Source organism: Panthera uncia, chromosome C2, assembly GCF_023721935.1.
Source record: "Panthera uncia isolate 11264 chromosome C2, Puncia_PCG_1.0, whole genome shotgun sequence".
Lineage (NCBI taxonomy): Eukaryota > Metazoa > Chordata > Mammalia > Carnivora > Felidae > Panthera > Panthera uncia.
Window position 1 is genome coordinate 91,339,242 of NC_064810.1, and position 18,770 is coordinate 91,358,011.

Sequence of the window (18,770 nt, forward strand, 5' to 3'; positions counted from 1 at the left end):
GGAGGAGGAGGAGGAGACGGAGGAGGAGGAGGAGACGGAGGAGGAGGAGGAGACGGAGGAGGAGGAGGAGACGGAGGAGGAGGAGGAGGAGGAGACGACGGAGGAGACGGAGGAGACGGAGACGACGACGAAGAAGAAGGGGCTCCTGGGTGGCTCAGTGGATTAAGCGACTGACTTCCGCTCAGGTCATGATCTCACAGGTTGTGGGTTTCAGACCTGCATCAGGCTCTATGCTGGCAGCTCCAAGCATGGAGGCTCCTTCAGATTGTGTGCTTCCCTCTGTCAACCTCTCCCCCTCTTGCACTCTGCCTATCTCTCAAAACTAAATAAACGTTAAAAAACAAAAAAGGAAAAGAAAAGAGAAACTATTAGTAGTATCTTTCAAAAACCCATCTTAGGGCACCTAGCTGGCTCAGTTGTTGAGCATGCAACTCTTAATCTCAGGGTCCTGAGTTCAAACCCCACACTGATGTGAAGCCTACTTAAAATAACAAAATTAAAATAAAAGTCTATTAAAAAATAAAACTATAGAGTTTTATTATTATATTTATTATAATTATTCTACAATTACTTGCCTCCTGCTTGACAACATAAAGTTTCTTTGAAGGTTCAAATGGAAGTTCTTTTACTATATTCTCTTCAACTATAAGGTGAGTGCATCTTTCATCTCCAACAGGTAAACAGTTACCTCCTAAAAAGAAATGCATACAAGCATAAATAAGCTTAACTATTTATCTCCAAACCTGAATTTTTAGAGAGGCATATTCACCAGGAGGGAATTAAGCAAGAGTGGGGAAGAAAATACAAAAATATAACTTTTAAATTATACTAAATTCTACCTTGCATCTCAGTCATTTCTTCCATATTGGTTTTTTCTTCATCTGAAAATCCCAGGAAACTTAAAATGCAATCTTGAAATGGAGGAACTTTAAATTCATTTCTGAAGTCATCAACTGATGCACAGAAATCCCTAAAAACAAAATATACCTTTCTAAAACCAGCTTAACTTAAATGTTAATTTATAAATCTATAATAATTCTTAAAGTTTTAGTGTAATCCATATGTCAAAAATATTTTACATGTGGTCCTGAAATGTTCATAAAAACATCAGTTTAAAAAAAAAAAAACAAATTGATGTGTTCTCAGTCATCTCAGAGTAACTTCTGACAAAATTTGATCATGAGTAGTCTTTACAAGATTCAACTCACTGCTTTGGACATGAAATTTTCTGTGTTCCAGGGGTTTACTATGGTTTCATGAAATATTAAATAATGATGAAGTAGAATAGCAAGGAATTACGAGGTCAGAGAGCTTAACATGATTATGAAGTGCAATCACCACTTAGAATGTTACCAGATAAACATAAAAAACATAACATGATCTAAATACCCAGACGCATGAAACTATTATCAAGAGAAACAAAAGCAAAAATGAATTATTAGGACTTTATCAACATAGAAAGCTGCACGGCAAAGGGAACAATCAACAAAACTAAAAGGCCATCTATAGAATGGGAGAAGATATTTACAAATGACAGATCTGATAAAGGGCTAGAATCCAAACTCTAAAAAGAATTTATCAGGGCGCCTGGGTGGCTTAGTCGGTTAAGCGTCCAACTTCAGCTCAAGTCATGATCTCACAGTTCATGGGTTCGAGCCCCATGTCTAGCTCTATGCTGACAGTTTCAGAGCCTGGAGGCTGCTTCATATTCTGTCTCTCTCTCTCTCTCTCTCTCTCCCCTTCCCCCACTCGCACTCTCTCTCTTCAAAATAAACACTAAAAAATTTTAAAAAATTGGTCAAACTCAACACACAAAAAATAAATACTCCAGTTAAGAAATGGGCAAAAGACATGAATAGGCACTTCTCCAAAGACATGGCTAACAGACACACTCATCATCAAGGAAATACAAATCAAAACCACAATGAGATACCACCTCATACCTGTCAGAATGGCTAAAATTAACAACTCAGGAAACAACAGATGTTGGCAAAAATGCAGAGAAAGACGAACTTTCTTAGTAAGCTGTTGATGGGAATCCAAACTGGTGTAGCCACTGTGGAAAATGGGTGTGGAGTTTCCTCAGAAAGTTAAAGATAGAACTACACTACAACCCAGGAATTGCACTACTAGGTATTTATCCAAAGGATACAAAAAAACTGATTTGAAGGGGCACATTCACCCCAATGTAAACATATAGCAACACTGTCAACAATAGACAAATTATGGAAAGAGCCCATATGTCCATCAACTGATGAATGGATAAAGATGTAGTGTCAAATGGAATATTACCCATGAAAAAGAATGAAATCTTGCCATTTGCAACAACGTGGATGGAACTAGAGTGTATTATGCTAAGTGAAATAAGTCAGTCACAGAAAGACAAATACCATATGATTTCACTCATATGTGGAATTTAAGAAACATAACAGATGAACATAGGGGAAGGGAAGGAAAAATAAAATAAGATAAAAACAGAGGCAAACCATAAGAGACTCTTAACTACAGAAAGGGTTACTGGAGGGGCGATGGGTCCAGGGATGGACTAAATCGATATTGGGCATTAAGTAGGGCACTTGTCGTGATGAGCACTGGGTTTTATATACTCGTAAGTGATGAATAACTAAATTCTACTCCTAAAACCAATAATACACTATATGTTAACTAACTTGAATTTAAATAACACCTTGGGGGGAAAAAAAGAATGCTAATGATAATCAGGGTGCCTGGGTGGCTCAGTCAGTTAATCATCCAACTCCACTTCAGGTCATGATCTCACAGTCCGTGAGTTCGAGCCCCGCGTCAGGCTTTGTGCTGACAGCTCAGAGCCTGGAGCCTGCTTCAGATTCTGTGTCTCCCTCTCTCTCTGCCCCTCCCCCCTGCTCATGCTCTATCTCTCTGTCTCAAAAATAAATAAAAAAACATTAAAAAAAAAATTGAAAAAAAAGAATGCTAATGATAATCACAATTATTTCACAAGGTAAAGTCAAAAGGTACCACAGATGTCTTTCAATTTTTTATAATTTTTTTATAACTATGTTCCTCCTAGACTTTATTCCTTAGGCCACCCAAAGACTGAATTCATTTTGTCTATACTAGCTATGAATTTAGGGTTTGGGGCACATAGGTTTACCTTAATAATATATTTAATTCTAACAATAAATTACCGAATTTCTAAATACTTACTGTTCACTCCGCCTTTCCCAAGCTTTATAAATCCATTCTGGCTTCATAATTGGAGTGCCCAGACTCACAGCAATCTAAAAATATAGAGCATTAATTATGATAAATTTTCACCCTAAATAACTGCATTGATGGAAGTTCTAAGCAATTTTATACATACTTTTTTTAGAGCTTTAGATTATTCATCTACTTTATGACAAAATATAAATAAAAATCAACAAAAAATTGTCTTTCAATTGTACAACTTATGTTAAAATAATTTAGAACAAGTTCCATGCTGTCTAAACCATTTCCTTATTTTAAATAAATACAACTCTGAAGTTAAGTTTATTTTACTACATTTCTATTTCTCCTTTCTCTGTGTTTCCTTTCTCTGGGTTTCCTCCTTTTGGAAGTACTGACCCCCAAGACAACACAACAGAGGAAAATATCTAATTAAGTCACTAAAAACTGAGATATGAATTGAAAAGTATACCTCCCAAGAATTCATTATTACCCCAAAATTACCGTTTGTTACATAAATACACTGATGGAGGGTGGGAACGTGATAAACTCTCCCTAAGATATTCAAATGTAAACTTAAAGATTTTAATTCTAATAGAAGTAACTTCTCCCGTTCTTTTATAGTTTTCACTAGTTAAATCTTAGAACTATTTTATAAGAATATAGCTCTGTTCTTATTAAGACCGTTTAGACAAGAGTGAAATATCTGCTCAACACTTCCCAACTCTCATTCACCAATGCTCATTCACCAACCAGCCTTTGCCGGAAATGTTACCCATCTACCAACCTCCACAATCCTACTCATTCACAAATCCTACTTATTTCAAGACCTAACTCAGGTTCCATTGCTTCCTTAAAATCGAAAGGACCACACTCCTACAATTTAAAATTTTTACTAAATGCATATGTAGCAAAAATTGAATTTCTGATCCTCAATAAATAATGGGAGAAACAGATAGGCTTAAATCCACCCCCCCAAAATGCTATATTGAAATACACCCAAGTTTACATACCCTGAATTTTTCTCCTTGTGTACAATTTGCCACCAAATGTGTAACTTTTGAATTAAAGTCTTTTCGAATAACTCCACCCATGTGATGAACCAATGTCACCAATCTGACCTCAAAAGAAAAATTAAGCAACATTAACTTTATGATTAACTTGAAAAAATTTTAAATTATGTTTAACATGAAATTGCAGTGTGTGGGGCGCCTGAGTAGCTCAGTCAATTAAGCATCCGACTTCAGCTCAGGTCATGATTTCACAGCTCCTGGGTTTGAGCCCTGTGTCGGCTCTTTGCTGACAGCTCAGAGCCTGGAGCCTGCTTCGAATTCTGTGTCTCCCTCTCTCTCTTCCCCTCCCCTGCTCATGCTCTGTCTCTCTCTCTCTCTCAAAAATAAACATTTTTTTAAAAAATGTAAATGTTATTAAAAAAATAAATTACAATTTGTAAACAAAAACTTCAAATAATGTGGCTGATATAATACTTAACAAAATGACAATTTGAACAGACGATAGTTATGAAGTATTTCTGTTCATTCATATGCCTGCCATCCTAAACAAAATGTTCCTTGGGGCGCCTGGGTGGCTCAGTCGGTTGGGCATCCGACATCGGCCCAGATCATGATCTCACGGTCCGTGGGTTCAAGCCCCGCGTCGGGCTCTGTGCTGACAGCTCAGAGCCTAGAGCATGCAGCCTGCTTCAGATTCTGTGTCTCCCTCTCCTCTGTCCCTCCCCCACTCAAGCTCTGTCTGTCTCTCTCAAAAATAAATAAACGTTAAAAAAAAAAAAAAATTCAAAAGGTTTCTTTACAAGGGTCTTCAGAATGTTTCTTCACAAAATTTAAAACTTGTCCTTCAATATGTTTTAAATAAAACCATGATATAACCACCCACAAAAAATGTCAGTTTAAATTTATTAGGCTAGAAGAAATATTCCTTGAATAGAATGTTTTAAAATACTTACTAGTTCTTCTTTCTTCCTAAATCCAGTAAAGCACAGGACTAGGTTCATCATGCTTGTACAGTAGAGTGGACGACATGAGAATGGCAAAGGCTGAAGGATACAAGTTTTAAATCTGTCAGCTTTCTTTATAGTAGAGAACAAAACATATGTTTCCCCAGCTAAATATATTTCCCCCTCCACTTTGTCAATCCAAATCAACTTTGTCAATCCAAAGATTTCTTGCATTTTTTTTGATACAAAACAAAAAAAAATTACAAGTTTTACAATAAAAAATTTCCCAGGATTCCAAAATCATATTTGACACACATAATCTAAATACTTTACTAATGGCAAAATAAAATATATTTACATGCAAACCTCCAGTTTTAAAATATACCTTGACATATTCAAAGTCTTATCTACTAGCAAAAATTTCAGACTCCATCCACTATTGTAAAAATTTCCAATTAGAGTTAAAATAGTTCAAAGATATTTTATAATGAACACTAGGCAAATGACATATATTTGAATCAAATGTTCCAATTTTTGAGCTAAAAAAATGAAAATAGTAAATAATTTAACCAATGGAGATGTGTGTGTGTGTGTGTGTGTGTGTAATTGAAAGAGAATGGTTTAAAAAAATATGTTATTGGGCACCTGGGTGGCTCAGCAGTTTGAGCGTCTGACCTTGGCTCAGGTCATGATCTCATGGTTCGTGGGTTCAAGCCCCACGTCGGGCTGTGTGCAGACAGTTCGGAGCCTGGGAGCCTGCTTCAGATTCAGTGTGTGTGTGTGTGTGTGTGTGTGTGTGTGTGTGTCTGTCTCTCTCCCCCCCCAACTCGTGCTCTCTCTCAAAATTAAATAAACGTTAAAAAAAATTATTTTAAAAAAATGTATAAATATATAATTCCCACCATTATACAAGATTATTTCATAATTTTGGTCTTTAAAAAGTTTATTTGATTTTTGAAAGCACCACTTTTTTTTTAAGTTTATTTATTTTGAAAGAGAGACAGAGAGCGCACAAGAGAGCTAGAGTGAGCAGGCGAGGGGCAAAGAAAGAGGGAGAGAGAGAGAATCCCAAGCACTTCCCACTGTCAGCAAAGAGCCCAACACAGGACTCAATCTCACGAACCATGAGATCAAGACCTGAGCCGAAATCAAGAGTCAGTAATCAATTGAGCCCCCCAGTGCCGTTAGAATAGGGACTAACTTTATTACAACTCTAGCCTGAAATGTTATTTATAAACAAAAAGTCGGTGGTGAAGGCTGGAGGAGGGTGGGGCACCTTCGTGGCTCAGTCCACTAAGCCACCTGACTCTTGATTTTGCAGGTCATGATCTGATGGTTGTGGCACAATTGAGCCCCATGTAGGGCTCTGCTCTGACAGCGCAGACCCTGCTTGGGATTCTCTCTCCCTCTCTCTGTCCCTCCCCCACCAAAAGTAAACTTTAAAACAAAAACAAAAACAAAAAGCTGGGTGCCTGACTGGCTCAGTTGGAAGAGCACGTGACACTTGATCTTGGGGCAGGAAGTTCAAGCCCCATGCTGGGTATAGAGATTACTTGAAATAAATAAAGTTACAACCCAATATAAAACAAACAAACAAACAAACAAAAAGCTAAAATAATTTTAAACCATGCGGTAACTAATAAAAATGGAAATGTGTATCTGTTCTATGAAAGAAAATAAGTTTATGTACGTGTATACATTTCTGGAAGCCAAGTTTAAGAAATTATTTCTTCCCAAGACATTGCTGGTATATATACACACAAATATCTAGTTGTTATTATTAACTTTCAAAAGGCTTAGATTTTCACTCCTGCAAGTTATAATAGAAAGATTTAAAGGACTATAATAAAGTAGCCACTACTATCCCTATTCTAAATATTACATACTCCCAACAATTAACAGGATTTTTCTGCTTATGAATTTTCAGAAAATTCATTAATAAAAATTTAACCTTGAAAAGTCATGATAAATGTGTATTTTCTTACCTCTCCTTTTTGGGCACAGTTTAAGATAACTGGTGGCCCAATAATTCTATGATCAGTCTTGTATAACTCATTAAAAACAGAATCCTGGAAATCCATGACTATGAATACATTTTCAAATTCTGGAGAATCCATACTTTCAAGTTCTTCCACTGATTCCATCTTTACAAAGGGAACTTTAATTTCCTTGATTTTTTTTCCAGGTGGTTATTAGAAAAAAAAAATTATTTATAGATTATAAAATTAATTCAAATAACTCTAATCTAAAAACCAATTCAACATTTTTATTTTTATATTTGTAGTAAACTGTAAAATCACACAGTGAGCATTATACTTAATAGTAAACAGCCTTATTTCATTACTTATTTGCATTTTTACATATACATATCTCCATCCATATTGACATTAAATTTTGAATATTAATATCATAAAGGCATAACTTTTAACGTGACTTAGTAGTCATTATAAATCACCTACAATGCACATAAAATTAAAACGATTTTTAAGTATATACATTTTGACACAAGATGCATTAGAAATACATCCACTATTACTTTTTATTCTCACCAAGAAAATGATGCCACACTTATAGTTCTTCCTACATAAATTATCTTCAGAAAAATAGGATACTATGGCACTTAATATCTACAAAGGGGGGGTGGCAGCTGGGTGGCTCAGTCAGTTAAGCATCCAACTTCGGCTCAGGTCATGATCTCACAGCTTGTGAGTTCGAGCCCCACATCAGGCTCTGTGCTGAGAGCTCAGAGCCTGGAGCCTCTTCAGATTCTGTGTGTGTGTCTCTCTCTCTCTCTCTCTCTCTCTCTCTGCCCCTCCCCTGCTCACACTGTTTCTCAAAAATAAACATTAAAAAAAATTTTTTTTAATCTACAAAAAGGGTGCAGATTAACTTAATCATTTCAGTATATATGAGAGAAATAGAAAGATATGAAATATGTTGGCAGTTGCCACACAGCAAATGTAGGATATAAAAAGGCAAGTTACCATTTAGCATAAAATTTTATAATGTACATTTACAAAAAAGAATGAAGGTATTTAAGTACCTGCATGGCACCTGTGCAAAAAGAACAGAACCATTTATTTTTTTATAAATTCTTTTTTAATGTTTTTATTTATTTTTGAAGGAGAGAGAGAGAGAGACAGAGCACGAGTGGGGGAGGAGCAGAGAGGGCGACACAGAATCCGAAGCAGGCTCCAGGCTCCAAGCTGTTAGCACAGAGCCCGACGCGGGGCTCGAACTCATGAACTGTGAGACCATGACCTGAGCTGAAGTCAGACGCTTAACTGACTGAGACACCCAGGTGCCCCAAAAGAACAGAACCATTTAAAAGAAAATTCTGAAAGGTCAGTAAATTGTTTGGGTTTTATTGCTAGCCTGATGTGATGAACTGAATTGTGTATCCTCAAGACGCCCTAAACCATTGACGCCCTAAACCCCATACCTCAAAATGAGACTATATTTGGATAGGGCCTTTTAAGAGGTAATCAAGATTAAATGAGATCATGTAGGTGGGCTCTAATCCAGTCTAATTGGTGTACTTTAAGAAGAGGAAACTTGGACACACAGGAGGTATCAGGGATGTGCATGCACAGAAAGGCCATGTAAAGAAAGACACAGTAAAAAAGCAGAGCCATCTGCAAGCCAAGGAAAGAGATCTCAAGAGAGATCAAGATGCCAACATCTTGATCTTAGACTTCAAGCCTCCAGAACTTTGAGAAAATACATTTCATTTCTGTGGCTTAAACCACCCAGTCTCAGTATTTTGTTACCACAGCCCTCACAAACTAATATAACTGCTAAGACAGAATTAGATATATTTCATATGCTGAGACAAATTCCCTGATGACTGTCATTTATTATGATTTATAATTTGGAAATAAAGCAAGAGTTTGGAGTAAACATAAAATTAATGGAAAAAAAAAAAAAAAAAAGAAGCCAAAGGGTTTAAAGAAAGAAAAACATCAGATCTTTGTAGATACATATGATGTGACTTTTAAATTTAACAAGAACAAAGTAGTAAGGATTTTGCTACTTATGAAACATACTATAGTTTGGGGTTTCAGAAATATCCAAATTTTAAAAATAAATATAAAAGTTTCTATTCCTCTAGCTTCGAAGTGCACAAAATATACCTTGTGCCTAATTTAGGTCCAATCACTATTAAGTGGAATATAAGAACACAATCAAGAGTAGTGCAGCATGCCACATGCAATGAAATGCTTGACCTACCATATTAACAACACTTTTTATTAATTTTTCATCCGATTTTCCAGGACAACTTTCTCTTATCTTTATAACAGGGACTTCCATTATTTTAATAGTCTGTGGAAAAGAGACTTAAGTATAAGATTAAGAAAACTATAAAATTATTTAAATGCTGATGGAAGAAAAATTACCTTTTTTTAAAAAAAGCTAAAACTCCATACCTTTAAAGCTTGTATAAGTTCTTCTTGTTTTCCAGCTTCTTGAACCAATATCATTCTCGTTTCAATTTGAGGCATTTCTTCTATTAAAATTAAAAATGTTTAAATATGTTTATCAGGTAACAACATCAAAATTAGCAGTTCCTTAATCCCTTTTTGGCTATATCTGGCATGTTTTCCATCTTTGAGGAGATCATAATATTCTCTCAGATCAAAATGACTTAATTCCTAGTTTATTTTTACAAATTTGGCCATCTATCACTTTAGAGAAAGAGAAAACACACTGTAGTAGAGTATACAAACATCAGCACCCCTCCTAATCAAAAAAAAGCATTCACTATCTTGCACAGCCATCCTCTTCAACAGTGGATGCTGCCTCAGGACAGACCCATTTATAAAGCGGTCAAGTGAAGAAGTGGCTCTTCACCTGACTGGTCATAACTGAATAAATTCTAACCAACAGTGTGGCAGCTACATTGCCCTCCCATACAGAAAAAAGCAATATTGAACAATAAGATGCTTTCTCCTTCAAAGCTGGGAAGCATTAATCCAAACAATAACCAAAAATCTACACAGTATATATAAATGGCTAAAGTCGACAAAACAAGAAACAACAGTGTTGGTGAGGATGTGGAGAAAAAGAAACCCTGTGCACTGCTGGTGGGAATGCAAACTGGCACAGCCACTCTGAAAAACAACATGGAGGTTCCTCAAAAGTTAAAAATAGACCTATCTCGTGATATAGCAATCACACTACTAGGTATTTACCCAGTAAAGAATACAAGAACACTAATTCAAAGTGATACATGCACCCCTATATGTATAGCAGGATTATCTACAATAGCCAAATTATGGAAGCCAAGTATCCACCAATTGATGAATGAATAAAGATATGGTATATATAAATACAATAGAATATTATTCAGCCATAAAAAAAAATGAAATCTTCCCATTTGCAATAATATGGATGGAGCTAGAGTATTATGCTTAGAGAAATAAGTCAGAGAAAGACAAATACCATATGATTTCACTCACATGTGGAATTTAAGAAACAAAACAAACAAGCAAAGGGAAAAAATAAGAGAGAGACAATAGACAAAGCAAGAGACTCTTAATTATAGAGAATAAACTGATGGTTACCCAAGGGGAGGGGGTGGGAGGGATGGGTTAAATAGGTTATGAGCAGAGGGTAATGTATGGAAGGGCTGAATTACTATATTGTATACCTTAAAACAATATTAACACTGTATGTTAACTAACATAGAATTAAAATAAAAACAAAAAAATCTACACAGTATAAAGAGATTCTGTCAACAAATATTTACTGAATAACTGTACTTTATCTTAACAGTTAGTATCACATTTAAATCCTAAGTCCCTAGTTAGTAAGCTTAGGATTAAAATAGTGATTTGGTGTTTTAAAGCTGATTAACAGGTTTACCTTCAACATATGAAGCAGATCCAATAAGTACATTTTCCTTGGAAATTTCAGTAACTTTAGAATCAAAAATAGAGGAGTCTGCCAAGCTTGTCCTTTCAATAGTGGATGTTAATACACTACTCTCAGCCATTGTTTGTACTCTTCTACGTTGACTGAAAAAATAGAGTTTGAATAAAAATACATGATCATTGGGCAAAAACAAGCATTAGAGGCTCTACTTTTATATCTAGAATCTATAAAAAGTAGCATTACTCATTTTTCTTAATACTGAACCAAAGAAAAGTCATTCAAGTTCTCTGAGCCTCAGTTTCCTCTTCTGTAAAATAAAGATACTAATGCATGACTCATAGGAATATAGTAAAAATAACAATGTATGAAAAGTACTCAAAACATTATCAGACGTATAATGAAAATTCAGAAGGTAGTCATAAATATTCTATCTCCCTCCCCCACACCTTTGCCCTCAACCAACCTATTCCTCTTCCTATGTTCATTATATTATTACCATCTCTCAAATACTCCCAGTCAAAAACTAGATCTATCCTTACTCTTTCCTCTACGTTCTTTGTCCTCCCCCAAATCCCTACCAATCCCATCTCAAGTACTCTGGAACCTCATAGAAGTATCTCTGATTATCATTTTATTGCTAGAGCAGCGTCAAATTGTAGGAAAAAAAGAGCTGAGACCCGGTCCCTCTTCTCTGTGCTCAATGCCACAATGGTCAAATACAACAGCCCCAAACAACTTTATCATCTGTTTCTTCAGGTCACTCTCCACATGGTTTCCTGGGGTATAGTCCTAAAAACAAAAGTGACCATATCACCTCCCTGCTTAAGAACTTCCATGGGCACTCCTCCTGATGGTCCAAATTCACCATCAGGTTTAAAATTGGTCTTAGCCTACCTATTCAACCTCATCTCCTGTTCAATTCCCACATTCCACATATACTGTATGCTCCAGTCACAGTGTATTTCTCAACATTTTTTAAACACAGATCACAATTTACTCCACACCCACTTACATTTAATAGTGCTCAATTCTCCACCTAGCACATCTTTCAACCCCCAACCCACTGCTCTTGACTCATTCTCTGTGGATTTCTCTGTATATCTCATGTATAAGTGGATTGCCCACTTATCTGTATTTTCTTATTACTTTACAGTCATCTCTCCTTTAAAAGATTTAACAAGATAATTATGCAGGGATTAGTGTCACTATGTGGACAATGAAAGAAAATCTTTTTTTTTTTTAGACTTCCAGGACTTAAGAGTTGAAAAGTTAGGCAAGCAGGGAATAAAGAAAAGTTAAGTGAATTTTCATCAATTCAAATCAAAGGTTGTTATGTAAGTTTATTATTATCTTTAAGTTAATTTCCAGAATATTGGACAAATATAAAGAGAAGGTCCTATCTTTATCTGGAGGTACATGTCTGATCTATTTTATACTTCCCTACTTTTTTTAGATTAATAAAATATACAAATATCATCCACCTGGTTTTTATCAAAGTAATAGTTTAAGTAAACTATATGCTGTGGAGAAACAGTACGGTATCATTAGCATCATTTCTGGATAGTGATACATCCGGAAGTGAAGATATGCACACTAATGATAACCACAGACCTCAGCATAATTGTTAGGTGAGCACTTCAAAGCCAGGCGACTCAGGTTCCCATCTAACTCTGCACTCAGTTTTCAAATCGGTGAAAGAAAATCAAATTTAGTTGTCATGAAAACTTAATAGATGACATCTTAAAATGAGCAACAATTGCTAACCTTCCTAATATTCACAATGTAGACATTTTTTATTGTCTTCCCATACATCTATATCAATCATTATTCTAAGGATCTCCAAAGGAATGTTCCAATAGTTGCTAATAAGAGTCTTTATTTAGAATCAACAACATATTCTATCCAGCCCTTATTTTTTTTGTTGGTTAAGTCTCTTACGTGTAATTGTTACCAGTGAAAAAGAAAAGGCTTTCATTCAAAGTTCTCTTAAAAGAAACTTAAAAGTCAAGAGATGAACTAATATACTTTAAAGAATGGAGGAGGGAGATTCTTAATAGTCAAGCAGGCTCCACACTCACCATGGAGCTGGACACAGGGCTCGATCCCATCCATGACCCTGGGATCATGATCTGAGCCAACATCAAGAGTGGGAGGCTTGGGACACCTAAGTGTCTGACTTTGGTTCAGGTCATGATCTCAGGGTTGGTGAGCTCAAGCCCCTCGGTGAGGCTCTGCACTGACAACTCGGAGCCTGCTTTAGATTTTGTGTCTCCCTCTCAATCTCTGCCCCTCCCCAGCTTGTGCTCTCTCTCCCTCTCTCTCACCCATAAATAAATAAATAAACTTAAAAAAAAAGAGTGGGAGACTCAACTGACTAACCCACCCAGGCACTCCTCTCCTTTGCCTGTTTAAATATCATCAAAATAGGTAATTAAAAATTAAAATTGTCTCTGATAATACTATATATGATCAATTTATTGCTGAAATCTGTACTGGGGAGGAAGGCTTTTTTTAGGGAAAAAAAGAGCTGCATGGAAAGTTGATGACAATATCCAACACTCTGATTACAAATGGAAATGCACTAATCACATTTTCATATTCATGTATTCTGCAAGCTTTTTAAAAAATTTTTTTTTAATGTTTATTTATTTTTGAGAGAGAGAGAAAGAGATTAGAGTACGAACGGGAGAGGGAGAGAAAGAGGGAGACACAGAATCCTAAGCAGGCTCCAGGCTCTTAACTGTCAGCACAGAGCCCAACACAGGGCTGGGGACTCGAACTCACAAACTACAAGATCATAACCTGAACTGAGGTCAGACACTTAATGGATTGAGCCACCCAGGGCACCCTGTAAACTTTGTAAATAAAGACAAGAGGATCAGTGTTCATAAACTATACTAAGGTTATTTCTCATCCAAGAACATACTCAAGCAGTTTTTGACTAAATAACAGTAAAACATGCCTCTTTTCATCCCAAACAGAAAACCTGTCACTTAAATACTCACTTTAGGTTTCCCTTTACCTTTTTTTTTTTTTAAAGCAATCATCTTTCAGAGGAGCTAAATACAATAGTGGGTATGATGGTTGTTATTACTGACAATAATAACATTAGTGTTAACATAAAAATTTTGGTTAATATCGGTTTAATGTTCAATATGTGGCAGATATTGTTCTAAGTCTTTTACTTGTATTTATCTAATCTTTGAAACAATCCTAAGAGGCAGGTACTATTATTATTGTCTCCATCTCATAAAGAAGCCTAGAAAAGAGAGGTTAAGTAACCACCCAAGTCATTAAAACAGGGATTCAAATCCAGGCTGATTCCAGAGGCTGCACTTTTAACCACCAAGCCAAACAAATCTGTACCGGGGAGGAAGGCGCACGCGGAGGGGTTGGGGAGAGGCCGGAATAAGCTGGCGTTTTAAAAACTAAAAACTAAGCTTCCTAAAGAGAAGACACCAAGAAGAATCTTAGAGTGAAACCACTAAACACTCTGAGATAAGCCCACAAAGGCTGCAGCTGCCGGCCGCCAGAGCCGCAGAGGACAATGCGGCTAGTCGAGAGCACTCTTCCCAACTCCCTCCCTTCACCCAGACATTCTTCCGGAAGAAATATCTAACCAGGTGAGCGAGTGAAGATGCCCAGCAACCTGGGGGACTTCGGGATCCCACTGCGCGTCACGGCCCAGCTGTCGGGAGTGCGGTGGGGGGGGTTCCAGAGCCAGGAAGCCTGGGCAGGGATGCTCCGGAATTCGCGGTCATCGGGGCGGGGCAGTCGGACTAGAGAAGGGGTCCACTGCTCCGGGAAGGTTGGCCCACTCCCACCTCCCCTACCCACACCCACAAAGTCCTCACCACTCTCAAAAATCGCCTTGAAAGTCCACCTTTTCAAGCACCGATTCCCCTCACTGTTACCGCCATTCCTCGCCGGTGTCAGCAACAAACAATTCAAAAAGTGAGCCGCTTTCTCTAAAAGCCATGCCGATTGGCGCGTGATGTCAACCTCCATCCCATAGGCTGGGGTCTCCAGAGGGGCGGTGATTGGCCGCTGCTCCCCGCCCACCTCGCCTCAGACGCCGATTGATTGGTTCTGCGTGTGTTTCAAATAAACCCAACGGCTCAGACGTCCGAACGTCGGGGGCGGGGGGGGGGGGGGGGGGGGGTTGTAAGAGAAGTGCCCGGATGTGGCCGGAAGGTGGAAGTGGTAGCTCCTGGGCTTCCTGGGAGTGGCAGGTGTGTCTGTGGCTACCGCTTGTTTACTCAGTAAACATCCCATTTCCTGAGTCAAGTTTGAGTGGATTCTTCTCCCCTGCCAACTTTATTACTAACTGTCACTAAATCCTTTAAATCTGTGCCTCTACGGGTTGCCTGGAGCTGATTTTCCTGCCTGTATGCTTTCTGCTTTAGGAATGTTATTTAAAGTTGGCTAAAAGTGTTTTCACTTTGGTAGTTCTGTTGGAGTGACAGAGCCAGGACTTGGGAATTCGGGGACTCTCCAGGTAGACTTCAAATCAGCAGCCAGTTATTTAAATTCTGATGTATGGGCGCCTGGGTGGCTCAGTCAGTTAAGCATCAGAGTTTGGCTCTGGTCATGGTCTGGTGCTCCGTGAGTTCAAGCCCCACAACTGGCTTGAGCCCGTTTTGGATTTCGTGTCTCCCTCCCTCTCTCTGCCCTTACCCTGCTCGCAGTCTGTGTCTCTCAAAATAATAAATAAACGTTTAAAGGTTTTTTTTAAGCATAAATAAATAAATTCTGATGTATGTAGGCACTTCTCTGGTCTGGCAAATTTAACGGGTGACTGGAATAAATTCTTAGTGTTTCTCGGACTTTTTTTTTTTTTTTTAAACATAAGCTTGTATTTGAACAAATGTAAAAATACTTAGGGAGATTCTAGAATCTCCTGGAGCGAGAGTGAGCAGCTTCCTGCTGCCTCCTCCCCTCACCGTGAGATCTTTTCTTTCCCGTGAGGTCTAGCCAAGATTTTATCGTTTGTCCTGTAATTACGATTGCTATTGTAAAAACAATCTTTTATTTTCTTCAACTTCTAAATATAATACCCTATAATATTATCTCTTTAAAAACAATAATCCCCCACCCAGGGTTCCCACCTAATCTCTGATTTAAGGAAAGGAGGGGAATCCTTTGCCCAAATCTTAAATTCCAGTAAGAGAAGGAAAACTTGTACTTTGGAATGGAATACTTCCGAACCTCACACACAGGTGAGAATTTACAAGTTTTCCTGATTTTGTCAGGCCAACTTAGAACACCTGAAAATTTCATAATGTAATCTAAAAAGTGACACAATCTGGTAATCCTTGATTTCCTTCTTTATAAATGAAGAAGATTTGCAGTGTGCCCTTCATTACAATGCTGTGATAACCGTCAAGGCAAACGGAAAAAAAAAATAGTAATTGAAATTTCACTTTGGAATGTGCTTTTGCATACTGAAACCGGGGTGTGCCCAGCATTCCAAAAATTCTCATCACTGAAATATATTAAGCCAGCGAAGGAAGCAGCCTATTTCCTCTGTGCACTGGTCTGTTAAACTAGTTTTGCACCCAAATCTAATGACTAACTATGTGGTATCAGCACACAGTGTATGCTAGCCTAGCAAAAGCTATACTTGATTGCTTTTGGAATATATGGCAGTTTGACTAACAAACAGGCAATAGTCTTCTTCCATTTCATAACCATGTAACCTCCTTTTACATTACCTATCCGTATGGCCTCAAGCAAGTTATTTAACTTCTCTGTGCCTCAGTTTTACCTTCTATAAAAGGGTTTAATAGTACTTCATAGTACTGTTGTGAAAGAGTTAACATATACTGAAACATATTCTGTATGTTTAATATATATTAATATATGTAATTAAAACATATTCTGGGGGTGCCTGGGTGGCTTAGTCGGTTGGGCATCCAACTTCGGCTCAGGTCATGATCTCGCAGTTCGTGAGTTGGAGCCCCTTGTCAGGCTCTGTGCTGACAGCTCAGAGCCTGGAGCCTGCTTCAGATTCTATGTCTCCCTTTCTCTGCCCCTCTCCTGCTCATGCTGTCTCTGTCTCTCAAAAATAAATAAACAGTAAAAAAAAAAAAAAAAAAATTAATAAAAAAATTTTTAAAAACATGCTGGTATATGGTAAACATCTAATACATGTTAGCTGTTAATATTACTATGACTTTTACTACTGCTCTTGTGTCAGCTAAGCCCTGTAATTGCCTGATGGGACTGATGTTCATTACACTGCCTTCTCACCCCTGACCACCGCAGCAATGGCACCTATGCTTCCCTTTGCCCCACGCTACCCTAGCCACAAACTAACCCCTCTCCAACGAAGCTCCAAGCTTGAAGCAGCCAAGACCTCCAGTGCTTTCTTTTCTAGCAGAAGGAGGACAATTTTTCTTCTACACCAAATCTAGTCTTCCTTTTCTCCTTTAAAGAAACCCTGCTGTCCTGCTGTGCTCGAGCTGTCTCCTCTTGTCTGGAAGACATGGCTCTCTTGCTATTGCCCTTGGCCAGGACTTTGTCCCCTTCCAAGGCAGGTCCTAGGTAAGATTCTTTGTGTTAAATGTTTGCCTCTCTCTCTAGGCCCCTTCACTGGAAATACAGTTATTATAATTATATATCAACCTCTGTTTGTATGGGGTAGATAAATGAAAATGAGGAGTAGCTTGAAAGAATAAACCATTAATTCTTATGTGTCATCCACAACTCCCAAAATACTGAATGAACAGGTTTTAAGATACAAAATACTGAAGGAATTTAACTGAATTTAAGTACTTAATATATTGAAGTGTGTTGACATTTTCCCTCAAGCAATAAAATAGTTTCTAGAGTGGGGGGGGGGGGTAAAAATTATGGAGATGGAGAAAATGAAATGTGAAAGATAGAACTACTGAGATTCCTCCTTTGGAGGATCAGCTTTCCCACCTCCATCTCCAAGCTGGGTGACACTCTGGACTCTCTTGACTCCCATCTCATACTTGTTCCTCCTTCTAGTTAATTCCCTCGTCTTCATATTTCCTTTTTCCTCCATCCCCTTCCCCTCCGTCTCCATCTTTCAGCTTCTTCAGAGCAGCAGAGAATGGGGAGTTAGGAAAGTTACTTTTGAGCTATGGGATATCTTTCTCCACCCAATACCCTCCCTAATAAGAGTATATCTGGAAAATTATTAAATCTGTTGCAACAAATGGGCAATGTTTGTTGTACTGGACTTTGATTTTATTACCTAAAGTTGTAACGAAATATATTACAACTTCTAGATTTTATTTTAAAGTGTGAAATGTTGGGGCACCTGGGTGGCTCAGTTAGTTGAGCTCCAACTCTTGATTTCAGCTCAGGTCATAAACCCAAAGTCATGGGATTGAGCCCTGTGTTGGGCTCTGTGCTGAGCGTAGAGCCTGCTTAAGTTTCTCTCCCACTGCCCCTCTCCCCTGCTCTCTCTCTCAAATAAAAAATAAATAAAATGTGAGATGTTACATCATCAATCAGTAATACTATTTTATAGTAAATTTAAACATTTCATCATAGGATTAAATATTTTACTGTAACTATTAACATTAGGATGTCACATAGATTTCATGAAATTGTTTTCTCCTTCTATCACCATCCTTACCTCCCCAAAGCATTTTTAAGAGAGAGAACACAAGTGCAAGTGTGTACACACAAACAGGAGAGAGGCAGAGGGAGAGAGAGAGAGAGAGAGAGAGAGAGAGAGAGAGAGAATCCCAAGCAGGCTCTGTGCTGTCATACAAAG

General features: G+C 37.7%; 1 protein-coding gene across 9 annotated transcripts in view; it reads right to left on the reverse strand.

The window, feature by feature from the left end:
* The window catches only part of ECT2 (epithelial cell transforming 2), a 63,783-nt gene extending 48,771 nt beyond the window's left edge, over nt 1-15,012 (reverse strand). For 4 of the 9 annotated variants that reach the window (XR_007457319.1, XR_007457317.1, XM_049628558.1 and 1 more), the window contains exons 1-10: nt 14,872-15,011; nt 11,009-11,160; nt 9,571-9,650; nt 9,374-9,466; nt 7,129-7,311; nt 5,153-5,242; nt 4,200-4,307; nt 3,187-3,260; nt 840-970; nt 576-691 (exon numbers count right to left, since the gene is read on the reverse strand). Coding sequence is in view for 4 of the 9 variants with exons in the window: in XM_049628558.1 (XP_049484515.1) it covers nt 576-691; nt 840-970; nt 3,187-3,260; nt 4,200-4,307; nt 5,153-5,242; nt 7,129-7,311; nt 9,374-9,466; nt 9,571-9,650; nt 11,009-11,138 (1,005 nt within the window). In the remaining 5 variants the exon portion in view is untranslated. Of the gene's footprint in view, nt 1-575; nt 692-839; nt 971-3,186; nt 3,261-4,199; nt 4,308-5,152; nt 5,243-7,128; nt 7,312-9,373; nt 9,467-9,570; nt 9,651-11,008; nt 11,161-11,694; nt 12,757-14,871 lie in introns of those variants that run through there. The other 5 variants (XR_007457321.1, XM_049628561.1, XM_049628559.1 and 2 more) reach the window with 3 other exon arrangements.
* Nucleotides 15,013-18,770: the final 3,758 nt, after the last annotated feature.